The sequence below is a fragment of the Sciurus vulgaris genome, assembly GCF_902686455.1.
Source record: "Sciurus vulgaris genome assembly, chromosome: 8".
Lineage (NCBI taxonomy): Eukaryota > Metazoa > Chordata > Mammalia > Rodentia > Sciuridae > Sciurus > Sciurus vulgaris.
Genome location: NC_136468.1, coordinates 121,223,267 through 121,248,978, shown reverse-complemented (window position 1 = coordinate 121,248,978; position 25,712 = coordinate 121,223,267). Strand labels below are relative to the sequence as shown.

The 25,712-nt window shown below is 45.0% G+C and overlaps 1 protein-coding gene across 2 annotated transcripts in view; it reads left to right on the top strand.

Moving 5' to 3' along the window:
- The window catches only part of RSPH14 (radial spoke head 14 homolog), a 239,423-nt gene that overhangs the window by 187,664 nt on the left and 26,047 nt on the right, over positions 1 to 25,712 (top strand). The window contains exons 7-8 of one of the 2 annotated variants that reach the window (XM_079149735.1): positions 12,678 to 12,768; positions 21,008 to 22,506. In XM_079149735.1, the coding sequence (XP_079005861.1) occupies positions 12,678 to 12,768; positions 21,008 to 21,059 (143 nt within the window). In that variant the 3' untranslated portion in view covers positions 21,060 to 22,506. Of the gene's footprint in view, positions 1 to 12,677; positions 12,769 to 21,007; positions 22,507 to 25,712 lie in introns of those variants that run through there. The other variant, XM_079149734.1, reaches the window with a different exon arrangement.

Sequence of the window (25,712 nt, the reverse complement as noted above, 5' to 3'; positions counted from 1 at the left end):
GTTCCTGGGAAAGGATTTACTGGGGGAGGATTAATGATTGCCTTCCTCCTCCCTCTTCCTCCGGGTCAGATAGTTTTGGGGAGTTGTTATTTCCATGTCTTGGGGATTGTCATTTTCCATATCCTTCAGTGGAAATTACTACTATACAGAGTTACTTTTTACTCTAATCCCAAATCAGGCTACCCCACACCAGCCACAACATGCAGGGAGACCTGCAGGGGTCCCCTTTGGGCATTTCCAAGGCATTGAGTCTTTCTTGGCGAGGAGGGGCCCCAGGGTTGATTAAGAGAGAGAGGTAGGAAGTTTGGGTGATGGTGGTTCCCACTCCTTTTCCCACACTTTTTAGGCTGTACATTGTCTACAGTTTGCTTGGCTTTGCCACTAGGTGTCTGCTTGTGCAGAAGCACCTGGAGGCTAAAATTGCTCCCCAGACTGGAGAATGAAGGAACAGGGCAGTTGCAAAGAGCTGTCAGTGGTGTGCTGGAGGCTTCTTGTACCCACTCAGAGAACTGATGACCAACTCTGTGATTAGTGGGGAACCTTGGTAGCTTGAAATCAGTTGTGATGGGAATATTTACACTATGGAAATCAGCAGATGTTACAGATTAGGGTTCCCCATCACCTACACATACTCTAAGTTAGTAAATATTTACTAGCACACCACTGTGCAGAGTGACCATTTAGTGACACTGATTGAGAAACTTGGGCAGTGGTATGGTTTGATTATGGTTTCTCCCCTTCAAAACTCATGTTAAAATTTAATCTCCATTATGAAATATTAAGAGATAGGACCAGATGGAACCTTTATGAGGTTATTAGAGCTCTGCCCTCACAAATATATTAATCCATTCTTGTGATTAATGGATTAATGGATTATCCCAAAGCTGGGCTACTCAAAATGCTAGTTTGGATAGGTCACATACGCTTCCTGTCTCTTACCATGTGATGCCCTGCACGCTTCAGAACTTGGCCCACAACAAAGCGATTACCAGATGTAGCTCCTTGATCTTGGACCACAATCATGAACCAAAGTAAACCTCTTCCCTTTTTAACTTATCTAGTATGTGGAATTGTGTTGTTAGAAATAGAAAATAGAGACAGGCAGATTATTGAATTAATCACAGAACTGGAAAATAACTATGTGGGTGAAGCAGTGCATCAGAGAAAACAAGGATGAACAAGTTTCTGCCCTTGGTCCAGACAGAAGAGGGAGATTTGACACCTAATTGCAGAGGAGGGTTTACCTGGTGTCTAGCACACAGGTGAAGCTTTGCCTGCATTATTTGAGAGATATGAGAGAGGACTGTAGAAAGAACTGGATAGTGACCATGGAAAAACCTGACAATATCAAGAGTGGTACCAACTGAAGGAAACAGGGATTGTAAATTAGTGCAGCTACACTAGAGGGCGGTAAAACTGAGTGTGCTTTCCTTTTGACCCAGTAGTTCCATTGTGGGGTATTACTTAGACTATCAGTATTATTTGCTAATTGCTACATTATTTGTTGCAGCAAAACAACCTAAATGCTTAGTACAGGAGCTGAAGAAATAGCTCCTTTTGGAGAGCGCTTGCCTAGCATGCGCAAGGACTGCAGTTCAAATCCCCGGCCGCTCAAATGAGAAAAAAAATAAATAGCTACAAAAAAACTAAATGCTTAGTACATACTGTACACACACACACACACACACACACACACACACACACACACACGCACACACACATTTGTGTATATCTATCTATATATCTATCTTGTGGTACACTTAAATGATGGATTATTCAGCAATTAGGATGTTTCAACTAAATCTGTATGTTATCACAGTTAGATCTCAAAAGCACATTAAATGAAAATGGAGTCAACCAATTGATATGTATTCCATAATATCATCTATATAAATTTCAAAACTCAGAAGCAAATTAAAATTCTTACCATGACTTATCATTACCTGTTATCTTTTTTGTGTATAAATTTGTTTATTGTCTCTTTCCCTTTCTTAAATATAAGCTCCTTGGGGCAAGGACTTTGTTGTGTTCACTTCTGTGTCTACTTCTGTTTCCATACTACTTCTGGGAAAGTCAGATTGTACATCTGCTTGGGAAATCAGCATGATGATTGCTTAAAAAAAGTCCTCCCTGTCCCATAGTGTGGTAGCAACCCACTTTTCTCTTGGTATTTAGTTAGTTGCTTAGCAACTGCCATATGATCCAGCCTCTCCACATCAAGGTATTTACATATCTATAAAAAGACTTGTTCACAAATTTGTATTATAAATATTCTGGGCATGTAGTAAGTGATCAATAAATAGTTGAATGAATGAATAGATGGATGAATGGTTGAGAAGGGTAAGGAAGTAATCTGAGAAGATGCTGGATAACACCCGTCAGCCTTAGGCAGCGGGAATTAGAATTTGCTGATCATGTGGCTCCTTGCTAGAGGGTGTGGACCAGGGTTGGTGTATAGATGTGGCTCAGTATGGTCTGCAGGTGAAGGAGGTTGGAGCTAGTCATTTGCTGGGGAGAAAGTCTGGAGCTACCACAGTAGTGGCTGCCAGGTGATCAGAGTGGGGCCTGAACATTAAGCTGCAACTGCTCAGTTAGGATTCCCGAGGTGTGTCAGAGCTATTCAAAAACTGAACAACTGGCTCCTGTGCTGCATATAAAGGAAAGTAAGCAAGAAAACGGTAACGTACCTTCTTGTTGCTATGACCTTGAAGTATCTCTCTATCACCATCTACTGGCAAAATCTAGCATTGCACCAGCTGGCTAAATTTACGGGCCAGGTTTGAAGAACTGTGCAAGGAAGGGCAAATTGGAGCTAAGGTATTGAATTGATAACTGGCACAGTCCATCATTTTTTTTTAACTCAACTTCTATACTTATCCTTCTGCTCACATTTGAAATTTTTGAAGAACTACAAAACCATTCTGTATTTCCATTTAATGAGACACTTCTATCGTTTATACAAAGGAGTTCTTACCCTCTTCCCAAAATGAGGAGACACATGCTCCCAGGAGCTATTGCATTCACAGCTAACAATAATCATTTTTCCTCAAATTTGATCACAGTTCCACTGTGACCTGATACTGTCGTCAATTTGTAAGTAAAATAATAGTGATAAGAACAGTGTTTAAAAATACAAACACATGCAAATAACAAGCAGAGAAAAAAATGTGCAAAGTTACTATAATTCTCCTTTTAAAATTGGTTTTGAATAAGTTTGTCAGATTAAATGCAAGGCACTTCAACAATGAATGATTTTTAAGTATAAATATATCCTAGATAATTACATAGGTCATAAACTAAAAATGCACTATTTTTACTTATTAAATCTGGTAACCCTAGTGTCTCATTTGTTTTCTCTTCCTAATAACGCAGTACCACAGACTGGGTAAATTATAAAGAAAAGTGACTTACTTTAGCTCATGGTTCTTGTCCAAGGTCAAGAGGCTGCATCTTGTGATGTCCTTCTTGCTGGCAGAGTTCTGAAGTTGCATAGGATATCACATGGCAGGAGACAGGGAGAGTGCCTTTGACCTGCCAAATAGGATTTTATAGCAACCCAATTTCAAAAAACTTACTAACCCATTAATCCATTAATCACATAAATGCATTAATCCGCTTGTGAGGACAGAGCCCTAATCACTTCTTGAAGCTCCCATCTCTTCATATCTCATAAATGGGGATTAATTTTCAAGTTTCAGAGTTTCAGAGGAGACAAACCATGTTTAAACCATAGCACCTGACTCTTAGTTGATAATGATGGCTTCTTTCCTCTGCCACCTATTTGATATTTCTCTGCTCTTCACTTAGAACCTTAGATCTATACCTAATGGGGAGATCTAAACCTTCATTCTTGAAGGATCTGAGTGTGAAGAAGTATTAAGATGCTTAGTATTCTGGGTTCTAGATAAAGTTCTCTCTGTCCCATAGTGTGGTAGCAACCCACTTTTCTCTTGAAATTTAGAAAAGTCTGATCTAATATGTGTGTGTGTGTGTGTGTGTGTGTATGTATGTATGTTTGTATACATATGACTATACATACATACATACATATATATATGTGATTCAAGAATAAATAGAAGGAGTATAGCTGAGAAGTAGAACAGTTTAGCCCAGCACCACACAAAAAAATCCCATAAAATTCTCAATTCTTCTAAAGACATAATATCAGTAATTAAAAATCTTCCCATAGGGAGCCAGGCACAGTTGGCATGCTCCTATAATTCCAGCTACTTAGGAGGCTGCGAAAGGAAGACTGTTTGAACCCAGGAGTTTGAGGCCAGTCTGAACAACATAAGGACAACAGTCTCAAACAAACAAACAAACAAAAACTGGATATCCAGTCTCAGTTTTCCCACAGAGAAAACTGGCTCAGAGAGTAAGAAATTCCAGTATTATGCCAATTCCTCTAGAGATTAGAACAGTTAATCTAGGGAATACACAGTGCATCATTTCATGAGGTTTACACAATTTTCTTTACAAAACCTGACAGAAGTAGCAAAAGAAAGAATGATTACAACTTTAATTCACTTGGGAATAAAGATACAAACACCTTAGAACAAAATATTAGCACACTGAATATAGCTATTGTGCTAGATAATACACAATGGGTGAGTTTGGTTTGTACATTTCAAGAATGTGAGATTGTCTCAACACTATGAAATATACACAATTTGCAATGTTATAAAAGAAAAAAACTCACACTCAAAAGATACAGAAAAAGCATTGAATAAGATCCAACGTATGATTGATAAAAAAATCCACCATCCAACCAACTCTGCTTATCATACAAGAAATATAAAGAAAGTTTGTTAGTCTGATGGGAAAATCTTGAAGGAAACTATAGCAGACATCATGTTTCATAATGAAATGTTTTACCCCCACTCCCATTATACCGGAATACCAGCATCAGGAATAAGGTGAAGGAAAGAAAGGAGAAGTACAGGAATTGAGAAAATTATCATTATTTAGAGGTGATATGCTTAAGTGGATAGCTGACAAACCCCACAGAATTTATATAGATGACAATAGAATTTTTTGGTACCAGGGATTGAACCCAGGGGGTACTTAACCACTGAGCCACATTCCCAGTCCTTTTTATTATTATTATTTTAAAATTTAGAACAAGGTCTCTAAGTTGCTTGGAATTTCACTGAGTTGTTGAAGCTGGCTTTGAACTCCCAAATCCTCCTGCCTCAGCCTCTGGAATCTCTGGGATTATAGAATCTATTTAAAAAAGTATATCAAATTTACCTGATCTGATTTCAAATTCATAAACTTACTATATCTGTATATATCCACAAATAGAAAATAAATTTTAAGAATACAATTTACAATTGCCTTAAAATATTAGTTATACCAATTTCCAAGTCATTATGGATTAAATTGTGCAACTTCATTGAGAATTACTAAAACCTATTAGTGGGAAAGACAGAAGATATTCATGGATTAAAAGATTAAATGTGGCAAAGATGTCAGTTTGGCAAATTCCTTGAGAATTCGTTCAATGTGTAAAATTCCTGTATATTTTTTGGGGGAGGTGGAAGTTCAGTTGCTGATTCAAATTAAGAGAAGCAAAGATCCTTTTAGACGAGAAAAGGAGCACTTAACTTCCCGGTGGTTTGGGCAGCTTCAAGGTCAGAGAGGAGAGACCCCTGGGGTGCAGGCCCTGGGGAGGGGCGGGGCTCTCTGTGCTCTTAGGGGTCTCCGAGTCCTTGTCTTGCTCCAACTAAAGGTTCTGCATACCACCCCCCACCATCAGGGGGCTCTATGGCTTCGCTGGAAGCTGTGGGATGGGCTCTAATCTGTGCAGATCCGAAGGAGTAGTAGTACCACAACAGCAGAGGGGGTCTCAGGAACCTCTGAGAAACACCAAGGAGAAAATGAGGCTCAGTACTCAGAGTCATACGAGTCAGTGGCAAAGTGTGAATCAGAATGGTAGGGAAAGGTTGAGGGACCTCTGAGTGATGCCCTGGGTATGGCCTTTCTTTGGGGCTTTACCTGGGTTCTCAGTCATTGTGGAAGGAGCTGTGCCCAGCCAGGGACAACATCTGTGAGTCCAGAACCCCAAGGCACGGCATGGACCTGGATATGGAAATGTGAAGTTGTTGGGTTATAAATTGGTCTGGCTGCTCTGGGAAGTGATTGCTGCTTAGTCAACCCCAAGGGAGGCAAATGCCCTGTGTCCTGCAGGTTCAGGTTGGGATGTGCCTGGGGAAAGCCTGGAGTGTGTATAGGAAGGAGGTGCTCAGGGCTTCATGTGGCTGTTTGAGAAGGAACAACTGGAGAAGTTCATGGGTTCATTCACCCAGGATTGGTCAGTACCTGCCCTCTATTCACATGAGCCTTCTAACTTGCTCTATTTAAACTGGTCGGATGCCCTAGTCCGAGAAAGTGAAAGAAGGAGCAAGATAAATCCTATGTGATGTCCTAAAGTGCTCCTTGAAGATGTCTGCATGACCCTCAGGGCTCCTTTTGTTGTCTCCCTTCCCCTATCTCTTCCTTGAATCCCGACTTCTGGCCTCTTTGCTGTCCCTGAAACTTGTTAAGTACATTTTCACCTCAGGGCTTTTGCACTTGCTGTTCCTTCTGCCAGGAGCACTCCTCCCCAGGCACCTACACTGCTGGTACCTTTATCCATTTATGGTGCCCTTCTTGACCATCCAGCTAAACCAGCAGTTGTCACTCTTACTACTTAAAGAACTCATGGCATCACATATTAGACATCATGTGTCATTTGTTCTGGGCCTGTGTCACCCCGGCACTATGCTCCAGAATTGGGTTCCAAAGGCCACTGCGCTGTCCCCAAAGTCTAAAACTTTGCTGTGCTTTGAGCTCATCAGTGACTAGATATGGAATGAGTGGTGCTGGGTTCTTCTGGGGAAGAAGGGAGGGGCTGTGGCTAGGGAGGGGAACAAAGGGGACCTAACCTGAACCTTTGTGATTTCCTCTTAGTAAAAGCACCTATTATAGTTGACATTAGTGTCTCTTACCTTTGAATGGGTGTTGGAATTTGTGTCAATGTTCTTGTCATTTCTGTGTTTCTGGAAACCCCAGCTCCCTTCTCTGCTTATACCCCCATCCCACCTGGCACAGGAAAAACCCATCTGTGGGACTCTTGGTCTGGAAATTTTTCTCTTCAAGGTGCCTTCTTCCCTCCTGGTTGGGGTGGGGTGGGATGGGATGGGGGTGGGAGAGTACTATATATCATGTGTAGGGGGAGTAGTGGGGAGCTGTAGAAGATGCCCAGATACTTTTCCCCAGACCCTAGAGTAGGTCCAGACTCTGGGCTCTAGTGGGGCCTTAGGAGCTGGAATGAGCTGGAATTTGAGTGTCCAGGCCATGTGGAAGGAGGTGAGAACATTGATGTGGGAATGGAGATGCCAGGCCCCATCACTTGGCTATCGTTTGACCTTGGAGATGTCATACTTTTCCCATGTGGAAAGACATAATTATCTCCCCAGACTTGTGCATCCTGGGATTCTCCATGCAGACTCCTGGAGGTGATTACTAATATGATGGAGACATTTAGAAAAGGGATAATAGTAACCACTAGAGGGCACTTTCTGCTTTGTCTTTGCTGTGTACACATGTGTGGCACTGAGCAGGTATGCGTGTAGATGGTGTGTGAATGTGCATGTGAGGGAGGCACTTGTACACAGAGACATGGGATATGTTGGCCAGGGATGCAACTGGGCCACCTTCATGTGATAACCATGGAGGACAGTGACATCTCTGTTCATGGTAGATGAGCATGGTGACCATATGCCTGGGTACTGATGTGGGTACTCAGATGTTCTGTCCCTGAAGTGATCTTCAGATAGCCTATGCGCCTTTCCCCGTGTAGTCGTGAGATCCCTTGAGCTGGGGGTGTGGGAGCTCACGGGCAGGACCTGGGTCTGGGGTGAGTGTGAAGTGTGGGGTTACTCTGCTCTTCAGGTCTGGAAGGAAAGGTGGCAGGAGGGAATGGCTCCTCTCATACTCTGGATATCACTTATTTCAGTAAGCTGGGCCAAGATGTTTAGTATCAAATGTGCTTCAGTCCCCTCACCTGCAGGCCCAGGGGATGGTAGGCCGGGCTAGGCCTTTCAGACCTGGGCTGGTCAGAATGCAGATGCTGAGTGTTGGGGGATTCAGGTCATAGGGCTGGAGATCAGTTGAGAGGGTACCTTGTTTGGGGATCCCAGGGCCTTGAGTCTGTAAGTGGAGTTCCTGGTGTGACTCTACCAAGCCTCAGTTTCTCCTGTCTAGCTGCTCTCTAAGTCTCCTTTTGAACTTTCCTAGTGAGTATATGGTGACTTTGGTTCCTAGGGCTGTGAGGCTGAACATACAGGACTCCTGAGGAGCCAATAGCCTGGGCTTTGTGACCCAGGCCAGATAGGAAGCCCTGCTACTGAATGTGCTGGGACCAGGATTCCTTAACCTTCCACAAGAAGGCCAAACTAGGGTCTTTAGCCTTGAATACTAAGGGCTTGGTGTGATCTGGGGAAGAAGGGACCAAACCTCTTCCTGTGCCCTGACCATGTGGATAGTGACCACCAACAGGACCCATCAGGGCCTCCCTCAGCCCTGTATATGCAGACTTTACAGACCCAAGCCCACAGCTCAATGACCTTGGGCATCACTCCCAGACCCCATGACTAGCACTCATGTCCTGCCAGACTCCTTAGAGCAGCCAGAGGCTGAGCTCACAGTCTGGAGCTTTCACTTCCCACAGGGAAGTTTTGTGGTACCAAGGGAGAATGGAACAACTGACCTTTTCCTGAGGAGGAAGTTTGCGACCTGGTTCAGGCCCCACTTTGGTGGATGTTTTGGGGAAACTGGGAAGTGACCTCCGGGACCTCTCTTCCCCAGTTATAGAGCAGAACTTGGGTTGGAGTGAGACAGGCAGTAGAGTCATGCCTGCAGGTGCCTCTCTGTGGGGCTCTGAGCAGGGGAAGTATGGCTCTCATTTCTGGAAGTCAGTTTGTAACATGCTTCCAAAGCCTTAAATGGATTTGTCCTTGATCCATATGGGATTGGTCAATTCAATGTCAGTTGTGGGACCCACCCACAAAGATGGGAGGAGAAGTGTTGGCTCATCCTGATTGGAACAGTGTACTACCTGAGCAGCCTAATTGTCTGATGGGGCCCAGAAAGAGCTACATGAGTGCTGTTTGAGCTGCATGTATCCAAGTGTGATGCTGGCTCAGGTTGATCCACACCTGTATGTATATGCTAAATGACCGAAGTGAAAAATCTCTATTACTCGTCTATGTATCTATCTGTATCATTGATTATTAATTCAGGGTCTTCCAAATTTTGGCCATGTTCTTAAACTAATAGACTAATTTTAGGAGGTAAAATCAATATCACAAAGAAATCATCATTTAAATATAGTCTGTTACAGATAACAGAAAATAGACCTTATCTTTGTTACATAGACATCTCTTCAGTTTGTGTGAAATGCAAGGTTGAATCTGGAAGGACAACATACCACATAAACCAGAGCATACCACCAGGCTGTGTTCTTTTCTTCCCTGCTTTATTTTAAAAGAATCTTCTTAATTTTTTTTTTGTAATCAGAACAAACTTTCTTTGATTTTGAAAAAGCAAATGAAATGGTGTGCTGCAGAATGATAGGACCTCAGAGAAACCCTCACACTGGACCCCACAAGGGTGTCCATGGCACTCTGTTCCTGGACACAACTGCCCACGTGTCATCTGGCAGCTGGGTGGACAGCTGAGTGGTGGCACCTCCTCACAGTGGACTGATTCTTTGTAGTTGGTAGTGAAAACAAGTAATTCATTAACAGGAATGGACATCAAAGACACTGTATTGAGTATCAAATCATGGAAAACATACACAGCCTCATTTAATCTACATGAAGTCCAGGAACAGGCCATGCTGAAAAATGGTTTGTTGAAGGTCACACAGAGAGAAGCTAAAACTAAATGGAAGAGGAAAGCGATAATTAATTCTGGCCTTCCTGGGGTCTTGGCTATATTCTTAGCCTGGGAGGCTCGTTGAGGTGAAATTCACATAGAAATCACCATTCTAAAACGTGCAGTCACTTAAAAACCAATATCACAAAGAAATCATCATTTAAATATAGTCTGTTATAGATAACAGATATTAGTGGCATTTAGTACATTCAGAACATCATGCAACCATTACTACTATTATCATTACTTTTCAAACTTTACAAATGCATTTATTTATTTTACTTTTTTTGTAATTTGCAACAAAAATAGAAATGCATCAAAATATTAGTAGTGGATCTTCTGGCTGAATTGTTTCCTGTTTTTAGTTTTTTCTGAACTTTCCACATTGTTTACAGTGAGCAGTTATAATTTTGAAACTGAAGACCAAGACTAATAACCTATATTTTTAGGAACAAGTCAGAAAACAAACAAGATAATGCTCCCTTATGCTGAGCAGACACCTGTGTTGCTGCAGTCTCAGCTATGCCTTGTTGCTTCTACCTGAACCTGGAGTTTGGGGGCCCTGAAAACACCCAGAATTTCTTTTCTAGAATGGCCCTAGAGACAGGGCCTAGACTTGGTTACTCCCTTCCTGGAATAACTGTTCCAGATTCTTTGGCCAACTCCATGTCACATGCATGTTGGGTACATTTGATTTCCTTTCGTTTCAGCCTTTGGTTGGGTATGTTATTTTTTGTTAGCACAAACTCATGAAATAGAGAACTGCAGGTCCCTTGAGAGAGTGGGTCAAGATGTTTTTGCCATCAGCTACTACCTCTTTCTCTCCAAACTTTAATTTATTATTAAAACCCTTATATAACAACCTTGAGGGCAAGTTTAAAATGATAGTCGAAATACCTCCCAGTTGAAATACCTATTGCTCTATACAAATAGTGTTCCTGTTGTCCCTCTTACCCCTGCCAATGCATACTGGTTCCAGGTGACAGTAATCCTACCCGAAGTCTGGCATCCCAAGGCAGGTTCCTGCTCCTGGGTTGGGAGAGTCTCCCTAGTAGGCTGGATGCTTGGACTTTGTTGTGCTCTGATCCACTGACTGAGCTTTCAGTCTCAGTTTCTTAAATGAGGGTCTTGGATTAGATCATTGTAGCTAACCCTCTATGAGTCATGAACTCTTTCTGTATAAAGTCCTGGATTTCTCTCCATAATGCACCTTCAAAGATACTTTTCAGGGTTTTGTGAACTCTTGGGTTATATGTCCTAAATTATTTCCCCAAACCCATGGCCTCCTGGTAGGGGAGCTTGGGCCTCTTCTTTGTGACCCCAGAAGGCAGATCTTGGATTCATAAATGCACAACTGCTGGGGCTGTGTCAAGTACTTTCCACAACTATGCTGCCAAAACCTTGTACAGCTCTGAGGGATAGCTGCCACAGTTATCACCTCCATGTCACAGAGGAGGATGCAGAACGGACAGTCACCTGCTCAAAGTTACTCATTTGGGCAGGATGATCTAACCTTGAGGGAGTCAGATTAATGACCTTCCAGGTCCTTCCAACACTAAGATCCCACCTGAGAAGCTCTCCAGTGTTTTGAATGTATCTTCATGTATCATTGTCCTTTTAATATCCTTCTCAACAGTTGGTGAGGTAAGCAGGGCAGGGACTGACATCCTTTTTTCCAGGTGACAAGGCTTAGGAATATTAATGAAATGGCTCAAGGTCACACTTTGAGTCAGAGTCAGAGCTGGGATTGGAACTCAAGTATTGAATTCAGTCCCTTTACACAGAACTGCTAGGCATCAAGTTTCTATGCTTCTCATGATTAAGATTCACCCATCCACCCTTTAATTCATTTACCTAATTATCCATCCACCCATGTACCTATCAATGTACCCACTCATCCATCTATCCATCCACCCATCCATCTCCCTATCCACCTCTCCACCAATCATCCATCCACCCATGCATTCATCAATCATTCACCGCTCACCCATCTATTTACTCACTACATAATTACCCATTCATCCATTCACCTAAGTACCCACTTATCCCTGCACTTGCCAACCACTCTTCCATTCACCCATCCACTTGTCTATCAATCATTCACCCATCCATCCATCCATCCATCCATCCATCCATCCATCCATCCATCAATTTCTTCCTCACTTGCTCCCTCCCTCCCTGACTTCCTCTCCTTCCTCATTTATTGATATCCTTGGAGTTACTGGACACAGAAATGGCTTTTGGAGATGAGATGAAGAGTGTGGTTACATGGAAAGGAACTGCATTCAACTGTTACACTTGAGTTTGAGATATTTAAGAAAATGTTATCAAATGAATATATTACCACACTCAAACTGATATATTTATTTACCACACTTTTAAAGTTATTCTATGTATAGAGAAACATTAAGCTTTTCAATTGTGAACTATTGTCCTCCTTAGAGTGAAAATTTCCAAACCTTTTGAAATAATCTTGAAATAATCTTGGCCTAATGTGTCATAATTTTAGAGAGAAATTAAAAAATAGAATAATAACAAGAAATAATTGCCCTTTGACTTTACACTTTATCTAAGGAGATTGAGAAACCTTTATTTAGTGTCTTCAGGGTATTTCATCTTTTTTGATTTGTTGGGACATACCTATTTTTGCTTTTAAAATTGGTTTTAATGAAATTATGTATCTTGATGAAAATCCTCAATAGTATAGACAACGATGAGTAATGTAGCTACGACATCCTTTTTTCTTTTTTTCAAAGCTTTTGAAGTTCCCAGAGAAATCAACCAAGGATCCATCTGGTTTTGGAGGTTCAGTCCATGGTTGGCCTTCTCCAAAGCTCTGGCCCTGAGGTGAAGTAGAACATCATGGGCGTTAGGGAGGAAAGTTTCTCAGGACATGCAAACAGAAATCAGAGAACTCCAATAATAATTCTTAACCTATTCCTACCATTTTTTGAGTCACATATTCTGTTAAGGAATTTATGCACACTTTCATATATATCTCATAATATACATGTAAGGCAGCTATTAAAATTATTGACATTGACTAGATCAGAGCATGAGGAGAGAGACTGGTTGTCAAGGTAAACTGTCATCTCTAAATGACTTTGTCCCATGCCAATTTACTTTATTCATAGTAATGCATTTATTATTCTTTGCAAAAAGTTCTTAAACTTTTGGCATGTAATTGTTTCCTATTCTATTTTTGGTCTTTTTATTTTTAAAGAGATTATTTTTCTCTAAACTTGTTTGCTAAATACTTGCTATTAGCTACTCATTGCCTCTGAAATTCCTTCTCTTTATATTTTTATGGCTCATCCAACTTTTCCTTGGTTTTCTGCCTTTGTGTGCTGTTTGGAGCTGTGGCACATTTTCTTGGTTTTGGGCAGAACCTAAGACTTAGAGTCTCAGAATCCATATTTGAATTGTGAGACCCTCTTTCCATACATACATTTCCCCCCACTGTACCACTTGCTGAGAGAGATGGCACTCTGTTGAATTGTTAAGTGAATTAAAAGAAGTAGACTCAAGTGACTAAAGTCTTCTGTTTCTCATAATTATACAATAAATCTATGATCATTGTTGAAATATGAGAAAAGTCAGATGTTCAAGTGAAACCCAACATTACTTATAGTTCCAGTCCCATAGATAGCCCACTAATTAGCTATGGATATAGCTGTGAATATGGATATAAATACAGATATGGTTACAGAGACACATATACACATTTCAAATCTTATTTATTTATTGAGATGAATCTTGCTGTGCTACATAGTCTGGCTTGAATTCATGGACTAAAATGATCCTCCTATTTTCACTTCTTCACTTCCTGAGTAGCTAGGACCATAGGTGCACAACAGTGTGCCAGGCCTACATCTTGTCTTATGACCTCTTTGGAATAACACTGTGTTCGCACCTTTTCAATGCCATTCAGATCTCAGACATCATTTTTAGAGGATCTTATATCTGAATCTTTTTTTTTTTCTTTTGGTTTTGTTCTCTGGTTATAAAAGTAATACCTGTTATTTGAGAAATCAGGAACCATGGGAAAGTTTAAAGAAGAATCTAAAGCAAACATTTAATCTCTACTAGAGAGGACCTCTGTGAGAGTGTTAGTGTTAAAACAAAAATAGGACTTCTTTTGTCGCCTACCTTTGTGCCACTGTGTCCTGCTGTGGATGTAATCTGTGACCTTTCCAAGGCTGCTTGGGGATGTGGATATTAGGCAACTGGACACCTTTACTTGATAAAAATGCACACTGGTCATGCATCCTGTAGTAATTCTATAATGAATTCATGAGCAAGATTTCTTGGTGAAAGGGGAGGGCATTCCCAGGTTGTAGATACAAGACAAATTCAGGAAGGCCTGAAAGGCTGGATGGTGTCTCCTTGAGGCCCCTCTGAATTGTGGGATCATAGGAAGTGAGGATACCTATACTCACTCAGTCATCCACTTTTTTGGGGGGTATTGGGGATTGAACTCAGAGGCACTCGATCACTGAGCCACATCCCCAGTGGGATGTATTTTATATTTTATTTAGAGACAGGGTCTCGGTGACTTGCTTAGCACCTTTTGCTGAGGCTGGCTTTGAACTCAAGATCTTCCTGTCTCAGTCTCCGGAGCTGCTAGAATTAGAGGCGTGCACAGTCATTCACTCTTCTGCTCAGACATGGCCTTGGTCATTTCCCTTCTTGGGGCCATGCTATTAGTCATACTAATAGTCAGGGCCACCACTGTCTGATTCTGAAATCCCTTCTGGTCAGGCCCTCTAGCATTCTAGGACCAGGGATAGAGCTTGGGGTATGGGGAGGCAGCCAGGGGGCAGTATCAGGCCCAGGGTCTGGGGCTCGGGGTTGGGAGGGGTAGGAAGGGTTCTACTGCCTCCACCTGTGAGCTGCATAAACATCCGGTTTCGGTCCTGAAACCACCCTTGCCCCTCCTAGGCCACAGCTGGCCCTGTTTGTCACTCATCCCATGCCCTGTTGGCCATGAGCTTGGTTTCTCTTCCCCTTATTTCTCTCCTTTTGTCACCCTGAGTTCTGGTTTCAGCCAGCGGAGGGTTAACTTTAGCCTGGGGGATTCCCAGGGGTGACCAGATGCAGGAAGGGCCACCAGAGCTGGGAAAAGCAACTCATGCCCCGTACTCCCACCTCAGCCATTGAACTGGCTCCCACCCTATTCCTACCTCAGGCCTCACTGACCCATCAGGTTAAGGGTGTCCCTGGCCAATCCCAACCCCATCATCCAGAATGCTGTGATTTCCTAGATGTCTGATCCTCTGGGAACCTCACCTGGCTCCTCCTTGGGCAGATGGGAAGGCTGGGATACTGAAAGGGGAAGTTATTTGTTCAGGGTTATAGCATGTCAGGGACAGACCTGGGCAAGAATCTAGGCAATGACATCAATGGGGATTGGTAAGGAGCCCATGGGCCAGGCACAATAACCATAATCTCCACAGTTCTCTAAACCCACTCTACTGGGGACAGATTGTTGTTATTGATCCCTGTACAAATAAGGAGCAGGTCCACAGAGGGGAAATGAATTGCTCAAAGTCAGGAGCTAATGAGGGCTGGATCCATCCTTGTCTGTCCTCCACACAATCTCCTCTGTAAAGAAAAACTCTTTGGGCCTCCCCAGGCCCTTTGCTTCTGTCCCTCCTTCTTCCTGATCTCTTGGATTCCTGGCCCCTGGATCACCGACTCTGCCCCATGTCTGTTTTCAGGGCTCTTTTTTATTCCCCTTTCTGAAATGTGGTTGGGCTTTGGAATGATGGAGTGGGATTATTCCATATGAGCATGTTTAGGTCCTGACGGAGAGCAGCACTTGGTACTGGAGCACCCCCTGTAAATTTGGGCAAGTCCCTTTCTCTTCTGGTCTCAATGTCCCCATTCCTTAGATGGGAGGCTCTCGGCTAGAAGTCAAGACACCCAGGTGCTCATTCTGCCTCATTCATAACTACTCTGAGCCTCAGTTTTCCCACTTGTGGAATCAGCAATGATCCTAGATGTTGGCTTCATAGAATCTGTGAGTGCTCAGCTTGAGAACTAGTGTCCTGTACAATACAGGGACAATAAGGCCACTCAATGTGTCTTGATAAAGAAACAGTTATTTTGAATCATAGATATGACTAGAGTTGAGGTCCTCAGGGCCTCTACTCTCAGTCTTACCTCCTCTGGGCCCTGCTCTTGCTCCTCTGCTGGGATCCAGGGCTCAGGATACTTTAGCCTGCAGGCCTGACCCAACAAACACATGCATGGCCTTGCCTTCAGTGTTCCTATCTGTGGCCCAGTTCTACCTAATTGCCTGGAGAACTTGTCAGTACCTCCTGGGACCCTTCAGCATTCTCTGCTCATTCCCTCTCCTCTGCCCAATGGCCACAGCCTGTGCCTCCTTCTTCTTCTTCCTCAGAGCAGGTCCCAGACCTCCCTCCCTTGTTCCCTGCTCCAGTGGTGGCCTGACCCAGAGCAGGGGCTAGCCTTGGGGCACAGAGTCCAAAGACTATGTGGGTGGTAAGCAGGATGGCAGACAGGAGTCTGGGGTCTTTAAGATGGAGGGACCAGGGTGCTTTGACAGGGACTTATGTGAACTGGTAGTGGCCCTGTGGAGAGAAGGTATATTTTAACCACATCTCTGTTCCTTTGCTTCTGCCGATCACTCCAGGAGGCTCTGTTTCCCTTCACCCCTCAAACCCTAGGGATCCAGTTCCTGGGCTCTGTTCCTGGATGCTGCTACCACTAGGCCACCTCTGATGATATCTGTTTCTCTTGCACTTTTCAGGGAAGTCTCAGCTGCAGTATGAGCTCTGGGCTTGGCAGGGCCATCACTCCTGAACTAGCTTCACATCTCCAGGATCTGATCTAGGTTGAGCGTGTGTGTGAGTCTGTGTGTTGAAAGGGAGGTGAAAGGGATTCCAGTGAACTGCAGTTGATGAGTAATTGACCACACTAGTTAAGGGCCACCATTCCCTAGGCTCATGGGCGGTCATGTGGGGTGGAAGGCACAGATGGGGGCACTTGTCCCAGGCCTGCCCACCTATTGCTTCTTTCCTTATATATCAGGAGACATGTGCTATGGGTGTGTGTGGCAGGCTTGGCTGCTGGCTTCCCTGGATCAGGAGCTTGGGGGCAAGAGAAACCATTTAACTGGTGTACCCTGAAAAAGAGTTGGTAAAGTCTCACCAGGGGAAGGAATTTGCTATGCAAGGGTGAGCCTAGGATCTATGTCTGAGTACTTGGTCCTCTCCCCCACTCTCATCAGGACATGGTGCCCTGGAATGTCCTGGGAATGTTTCCTTCAAGGAGTACAGGGTGTATATGGAGGAGTCTGGTCACTTACTGTCAAGGGGCATCAGGCCTTATTGACCTGGCCTGTCCTTCATATATCTCATACTCCCTTTGTCCTCAGCATCTAGACACATCATGGATGAGACTGGGCAGGAGATTGGACACCTCAGTGCCACAGTTCCTCCTTTCTTTGGTGAATGAGCAGCACATTCCAGGTGTCACTTTGGTCTTCGCTGGGCCATTCTGGACTGACCAGGGACACAAGAAGCTGAGATCCTTCATGGGCCAGGAACTCAGGAAGACTTAGGGAGGATTTCTGGATGGATGGATGGAAGGACAGATGGATAGGTGGACACATAGATGAGTGATTGAATAGTCTGAGGTCCTGTCCATTGGCAAGGGGTGCCAAGAGGTCTCTTGATAGAGGCTGTTCTTCTGGACTCCCCATTATTACCCCAGACCCAGGGCTCCAAGGGTGGGCAGCCATTATGAGGGCCCACGTTTCTCTCCCCCTCCTTGTATTTAGCCCAAAGCCCCCAAAAAGTACAAGGTCTTAGGGCAGCAGTGGAATATGATGTACTGAGTCCCACATCCAAACCTAGCTGGCTCTGCAAGTATCTATCAACTAGATGCACCCAGGAATTCTCTGAGCTCCAAGTATCTGTTTGTGCCTGTGGTTGACCTTAGCTCTGTGTCAAACATTCAGAATGGAACCAGGGAAGCCCTGAGGAAGGGGTAGGACCTGCTTGAACACAAGATTCCAGAAACAGAGGATACAATTTCTGACTGTTAATTGACTGTGATCTTGAGCTCCTGACTAGTTCAGGCCTGGCACAGGGGTTCAGGAAGTCTTGGTGCCTAGACATGGGCCCATTCTCCAGCTAGGCTGGTGGAAGCTTTAGAAACTGGAACCCTTCCCTTGCATCCCCCTTACCCTGGGCACCGGGAGGCACCAGCTGTCCCTAGGGAGACATCTGGGCCTGGTGGGGTTTCCCAGCTATTTTGGGCTTCAGAGATTCTTGGTTTCACCAGGCCAGCTGCACTGGGGTGAAGGTACTAGGCCAGAAGGGAGACCAGCTAGGGCACAGGGCTGACCCATGTCTGGCTTGGGCTGGAAGACCCTCATGATAACAACAACCAACTGTGGAAACAAGCAAACTGTCCAGTTTCCATCTGATTGTCTGAACCTTCCCTTCAGGGAATGAGGTTCCATTATTATCAACTCAGATGCACAGAGTGGGAAATTGAAATTGAGTACAGCCACCAGCTGTTGGGATCTGGACCTGAGTCAGGCTTCCTCTGTTCCTGCTTGCTTCTGGCTATTAGGGTATCATTCAACACAAGACCCCAGCCTTCCCCCTCCTGACTTTATTTCTCCCCAGTTCTCCTGTGTGTCATCATTCACTTTTCTCTTAGGTGTATTTCTGTCTCCCCTGAACTTGAGTGCTGCAAGCCTGATTACACTTGCCTGGTCCACCACTGTGGTCCTAGCACATAATAGGTGCTCAGGAAAGATATCTGAAAAGATGCTTTGCTCTTGACAGCATCTATATTGGGACCATCCATGCTTAGCCTTGGTTTACATTAGAACTAAATTGGAGCTCCTGTCTAGGTAGGGCCCCCTGAGAATAGGCTCATCTGGCTGGTCTGGGCCCTTCCCAGTGAGAGCTGTTCTCTGTGCCTTGGCCTATGTAGCGCTTCTGGCCTCTGTTGGGATCCTAGACTGGGTTATGGCTGCTGTTCCTTTCTGCCATGTGGGTCAAGAAAGTGTGTGTGTGTGTGTGTGTGTGTGTTTGTGTGTTGACACCTATCTCTTATAGAGTCTTCATGGTCAGGAGGCCCTGGGGTTTCCACACACAGGTCAGGTGCTGGGCAGTCAGGGATAACCTGTTCAGTGAACACTTGAGGGTGGATCCAGGCTCCATTACGAGACTGAATTGGAAAGTTGATGTTCTTGTAGGAAGTTATGTTACCATAAGGGGTGGCCTGCTTGGAAATGGATGTGTGGCAAATACCCTGGTGGTGACGGAGTCAGATGTCACTCAGCCCCTCTCTGGCTCCTGTCCTGGTTATACGGAGGCATTATCCCTGATTTGTGTAGTTCTTCTGGGGATCAGGGCTTCTTGGATGGCCCATCCCTTACTGGTCCTTGCATAGACTGTGCTGTTGTTCAGCAAGAAATGGTGTTAGGGTCACCCCCTTGTCTCTCAAGAATTGAACTGGAATGAGCTCACCCCCAGGGGCTCCAGGTGAGGCCCAAATGAGACCAGGAACCTCATAGTGATGATCTTGCTGTGTTTCCTTCATGGTGTCTCTGTCAAAGCTGGACTCAGAGAGCAGTGTCTGTTACAGGGTTTGGTGACTGGGCCTTGACTTTGTTCCCCGCCCCCCCCCCCCCCCCATTATATGTCATTTTAAAGAACATCGTTTGATCATCCAACAGTTATTTGAGAATTTCCCCCAGATCACCCCAGATGAAGGGAGTTCTCATGCAGGGTCCTTTTAAGAGAATCTCCTTAAAAGAATTTGCACAACAAAATGTTTTTGAGAAAGAAGTAGCCTTCCCAGACTGTGTCAATGCAAATTTGGGAATCATCCAATCTTTTTTTTTTTTTGGTACTGGAGATTGAACTCAGGTACACTCAACCATTGAGCCACATTCCCAGCCCTAATTTGTATTTTATTTAGAGACAGGGTCTCATTGAGTTGCTTAGCACCTCGCTTTTGCTGACGCTGGCTTTGAACCCAAGATCCTCTTTCCTCAGCCTCCCCAGCTGCTGGGATTATAGGTGTGTGCCACAGCGCCCAACAGGAATCATCCAATCTTAATGTGTGTGAGGGACCCGAGTTGAGGGACTCGGGACTGTTCCTCATGCATATCTCATTGAGGAGTCACAGGGAAGATGTTTGATTCAAGGTCATGATGTGTGACTTCTTCAGAGACATGGAAAGTCATCCTGATGAGGGGATGAAGGGTGAGGTTTCTGTGAGACCTTAAGGATTGAGACAGCAGCAGGGAAATGCTCTGGAGATGGAGTGGGACACAGGGAAATTGGCCCAGGAATGACAGAGACCCTGGTGAAGAAGCTGATGTGTCAGATAGAAAGGGCAAAGTTTACTAACATTATGTTGTGTCATTAAACCAGTGGGCATTACAAGTGGACAGTGACTATGTCATCCATACTCCTAGAAGTTGAAATTTCTAATTGACTTGAAAAATTTCTTTTGGACCTGTGTGTTTGGATATACAGGCTAGGGGCCATGAGTACTGTGGGATGAAGGATGTGAGTGTCCCCTGTCCAGACCTGCTTGAAGATACTCTCCTGGTACCTTTGCAGTTCTCTCAGGGGGATTGGGCCAGATGGGAGAGTCACCCAGGTCAACTCAGTAGGAGCTGCTGGCTTTGCTTCTCCCTCTCCGCCTCCCTGGGCCCCAAACAGCCTCCTTTTTCCCCCTCCCCCAGGCCTGAGCAGCCACTTCACTGTCCCTCCTCCAGAGCCCCAGAGTCCCCTCCCTAGGGCTCCCCACCCCCACCTATGCTATTCTGGGCTATGGCTTTTGCTGTAGAGGAAACCAGTCTTTCTCCCCCATCTGACTCTGAGCACCTTGTTACAGACCAGGGCCCACCCACTACTGGACCCTGATATTCTTTTTACCTTGAGGGGCTTACGTAGCACAGACCTGTCCTATGTGGTGAAGCTATTACTCCCTAGGGTCAATATAGGTCTGAGCTAGGCACAGGGGTGGGATCAGATGGAGTGGGTGTAAGTCTGGATCAGCTGTGTTTGGTCTATATGTTCCTCAGGTTCATCTGTGAGATGGGTAATCATAGCTCAGAGTCGCTGGAGGGTCAATGAAGCATTGTGATATGTCCTAAGTGGCCCAGAGCTGGCAACTGTGAGGTATCCCACAGATGTTTCTGTTGGTTAAATTCATCCCAAGTTTGGGGAGATATTCTTGTGCTGCATCAGAGATTCCCTGGGCTGGGCAGGTGGTGCTGACCTCCAGGAACTTAAGGAGGGGAGCAGTGGTAGATTCCACATTGTCCCCTACTAGCTTGTGAATTCCTCCAGGGTAGGTGGTCCTCATGTCCCTCCAACCCAGCACCTGGCCCATACCATAGCTGTGCACACTAAGGGATTATTGAATGAATGTGTGAGTGAATTAATGAATCAATGACAATGAACCACAGGGATAAAGATCTGTGAAAAGAGTCTTGGGATGGATTGCCCCACAACTCACTCTGTGACCCTGACTGGGTCATCCCTCCACCATTGGAGACTCAGTCCTCTCATCTGTGAAATGGGCACATATACTTTGCTTAGTGGACCCACTGAGCCAGAGTAGACAGAGGAGTACAGAACAATAATAGGGTTCATATGCTTAGCATCTTCTCTTGACCTTGCAGAGGCACAGCCTCCTTAGGAGGTAGAGTAACCTGAGGCCAGGCAATTTGGTACCCATCATCCATGTGGCCTTTAATGTCTATGGCACCAGGCTGGCTTGGCCCTTTCAGTCAGGCATGGGGGAAGGTGTAGCACCTTGGGTTGACCTTGGGCCAGTGGACCCAGGTGCCCACCATCTGTGTAGCTGTGGGACTCAGGCAAGTTGCCTTATCTCTTAGAACCTCTGTCTTCTCATCCACAAGCTGTGGTGGGTATTGACATCTGCCTCCAAGGTGGTCTGGGATCACGTGATATAAAACATGTCAGATACCAGCTCAGAGTTTACCTGAAAGTAGTCCTCAGCCAAGATCACTATGATGACAGGTGGTGGCAGGTGAGATCATACCTGCAGTAGAACTGGGAGCAACTTTGCAGTGAAACAGAAAACATGGAAGGCTCAGTAAGGTCTAGTCTGGAAACCAACTGAACCTCTGAGGGACAGATGGCTAGAGACACAGCCCTTGTCACTGGGATGCCTGCCTTTAGTGGGGACTCAGAATGGTAAGCCCATTCTGGGGCAAGGCTGCCACCAGGAGAAGCCAGGTCAGCAGCTTCCATTAGCCAACAAGCCCTGAGAAAGGCTAAGAGATTGAGCAGGAAAAGAAGCAACAGGTCCAGAGTAGCCCAAGGATTCAGTTCCAGTGTTCCTGACAGAGCAGCACCAGTATAGAGGACCAGGGAGAGGGGCCTAGCAGGGGTGAAGAGTTTTAAGATGGTGAGAGTGGCATGGAGTGTTCAGGGTCAAGATCAACAGAGGAAAATGGTGAGAGGATCCTTGGATGGAGTCACTTGAAGGTCATCAGTGCCATGGGAAGTGTAGAGAGAGAGGAGTTGGCAGGAGATTCTGGGCTTGAGGCAGAAAGGGAGGGCATTGAGTTCAGGAGTCCTTGGAGATGTGCTGGTAATGTCAGGAGCAGAAGGTTACAGCCCAGTGATCTACTTCTGATAGATCACTCAGAGTCTCTGGGCCATGATGTCTTCATTGTAGACTGAAGATCCTCATAAGATCTTCCTCAAAAAACAGTTTGGTGACTGAGAAGTAGGGTCTGGAGGGCACTTATCAGGAGATCATGGGAAGGAAATGTCTTAGAAATGTGACTGAAATCACAGTCCCTTCTTTATGATCCTAGACAAAGTAGGGGCCATGGAGGACCAGGAAGGAGGGCAGGGTTGAGATTGGGGATGGACAGGACATAGAAAGGGAGAGGAATTGCGGAGAAGTCTCCCCAAACCCCCAGGGAATTAGGGACAGAACTGAGCTTGACTGAATGATGATTCCTAAGGACAGTGCCTCCTAATTCTGGAACCTGTGAATGTGTTATGCTCTGTGACCACAGGGACTTTGCAGAGGGAATGATGTTAAGGGGCCAGAGATGGGGGATTATCCCAGGTTATCTGGTTGGGTCCAAGGTATGGTCTTTATAAGGAAAAGAGGAGGTAGGAGGTCAGAATAAGAGAAGGAATGTAGGAATGGAAGAAGAGGGAGGGAGCGATATAGAGAGAGAGAGAAAGAAAGAGAGGAGAGGGGAGAGGGGAAGAGAAAGCCAGAAAAAGAGCAGAAAAAGAAATTTGTAGATGCTACACAGCTGGCTTTGAAATTGGAGGAAGGGATCAGGAGTCCAGGAATGTGGTATCCTCTAGGAGCTGGAAAAGGTCGGGCAATGGACTCTTCCTCAAAGTCTCTGAAAGGAGCCTGGCCCTGCCAACACCTTGGTTTTAGCTCCCCAGGATGCATTTTGGACATCTGACCTGCAGACCTATGAGAGAATAAATGCATGTTGGTTCGAACCACTATGTGTGCAGTGATATGTTTTGGCAGCCACAGAAAACTCCAACAGGAGCTGATGAGGAGACTCACCCTGGGCATTCATTGTGGTTCTCCCACAGTTCCTGTCCATGGTGACACAGGCCTGACTCTAAGTTCTGGGCCCCAAGTTGGCTAACTCCCATGGTAGAGTAAAGAGACTGGACCCCAGGGATTTTATGAGCCAGGGGGTTGGGCCACAGACTCAGCATTCCTTCATCATCAGAAAGTGACTGGAACTCTAACCCTGCTAGTCGCAGCCTCATGGAGAAAGTCTCAATACAAGATCTAGTTTTCCTGCTGATGTCCACAATTGAATGAAATGCTCCCACTAAATAATGTCTTCATCACCAAAGAAGATGGCAGGTGATCTTCTGTGCCACACACTTTAGAAAATCACTATGTTCTGGGGCCACAGATTGGTCACCTATGTGTATGTCAGAACCCAAGTCCCCTCAGTGCTGAAACCTCAAATAAAACATGTCTCCATCTCTAATAGTGATACAAGATGCCCTGTCAGTTCCCAGCAGCAAAGACTTTGTTTAACCTCATAGAAATTATGAGGCACCTATTTCCTTCTTCACACTGGTTCCCTGGGAGTTAGGAGCTCATTGTTAGCAAGTGTCCTGATGTTCTTGGCAGGTCTATTGTTTGGCAGTTTCCTCCTATTTCTCTTTTGTTTCTAAATCTATCACTGGGTAAAGAATTGAGGTGGGCTCTGAATTTAAGAGTTTGGGATACCAACAGCATTGGTGTGTCCTGAATTCTGTGGACAGTCTTGTTCTCAGGAGTGATGGGGAGAGGCTAAGTGTGGCAGGAGCTGAGTTGGGCAGAAAGGAGGAGGGAATTCCAGGAGTCCATCCCAGAGCAGAGTTTCTAGGCTTAGGGAAGGGAGGACACAGGTAGGTACAGCAAACTGACCAGGGTGGAGAGAGAAACTGTCTCAGGAGGTCCCAGCCACGGTTAGCTCCATACAGTAAGAACACAGAGAGTTGGGGGGTCATGTACTGGGAGGAAGAAAAAGAGGAAGGGGAGAGAAGAGAGACTCAAGTCCTTCTGACTACTGTTTTCCATCTGATGCTCCAAGAGACTGTGAACTTCTTCTCTGGGCTACTTTCCTCCTAGTTGCCAGATTCTCCCACTACACAGTAAGAATCTCAGGGAAGTTGCAAATGAATATGAGTTAAGAACAAAGGAGATAGAAAAAGATTTCTTATTGACAAAGCACTATCATTGCAACCCCTGCAAAATCTCCCTACAGAGAACCTTCTAGGGCTGCCTTGGTAGAAGAGAGGGCGTCAATCTCAGAGTCTGAATTTCAGGGAGTCCAATGCATTGAGGGCTTCAGTTTCTGTAGTCTTTTTTGTTTAGAGATTAGGTCTATGTTAGATCTAAGAGGTCTTCCTGCCATGTGAATTTATGGTGGAAAATCTCTCTGTCCTAGGAGGTCCTGCCTAGCACAGTCCTGTCCCTGACACCTATTTTTTTCAGTAGTTCCTGACCAGTTCTTCTCCAGTTGTAAGATGGGAAGGTGCCCACCTTTGGGCCTGTGAGCTCTGAGCCCCATCCTTTCTAAGGTGCCCAGCCTGTGCTGAGGGAGGAGATGGGACCCAGCACCTGTGTCCATCTTTCTCCCTCTTCTCTCTCTCTCTCTCCCCCCCACCCCCCCAGGGATTGAACCCAGGGGTGTTGAACCACAGAGCCACATCTCCAATACTTTTCATTTGATTATTATTTTTTAAATTTGGAGACAGGGTCTTGCTAAGTTTCTTAGGGCCTAGCTAAGTTGCTGAGGTTTGCTTTGAAATTATTCTCCTCTCTCAGCCTCTGAGTTGATGGGATTACAGGCATTTGCCACCTCACCTGGCTATATGTCCACCTTCTCAAAGGAAATTCTTTTGGAATCCTTACCTTCTTCTATTTCCTCCACCACCTCTCTGAGTCCCAGTCCAAGAGATCTCCTATTTTGAATGAAGTCCCATAGCTAGGACCCTGGGGGACTGATCCTTTGAGCACTTCCCTGCCTTCTTCCCACATCTGATAGTCTTGGAGGCCCAGCTTAACTGTCCTATTCCTCTGGGACCCAAGGCTAAGAGACCCAAAGGGGAAAAGTAGACATCCATTCATCCATTTAGGGAAGAATATTAATTGGAGAGAAAGATGGAGTCATAGTGAGGCCTAAGCAAGGTCACTTGAATCATCTTATCCTACCCCAACAGGTACCTGAGAAGAGGGGACATATTGGAGGGGGTGAGGTGCCA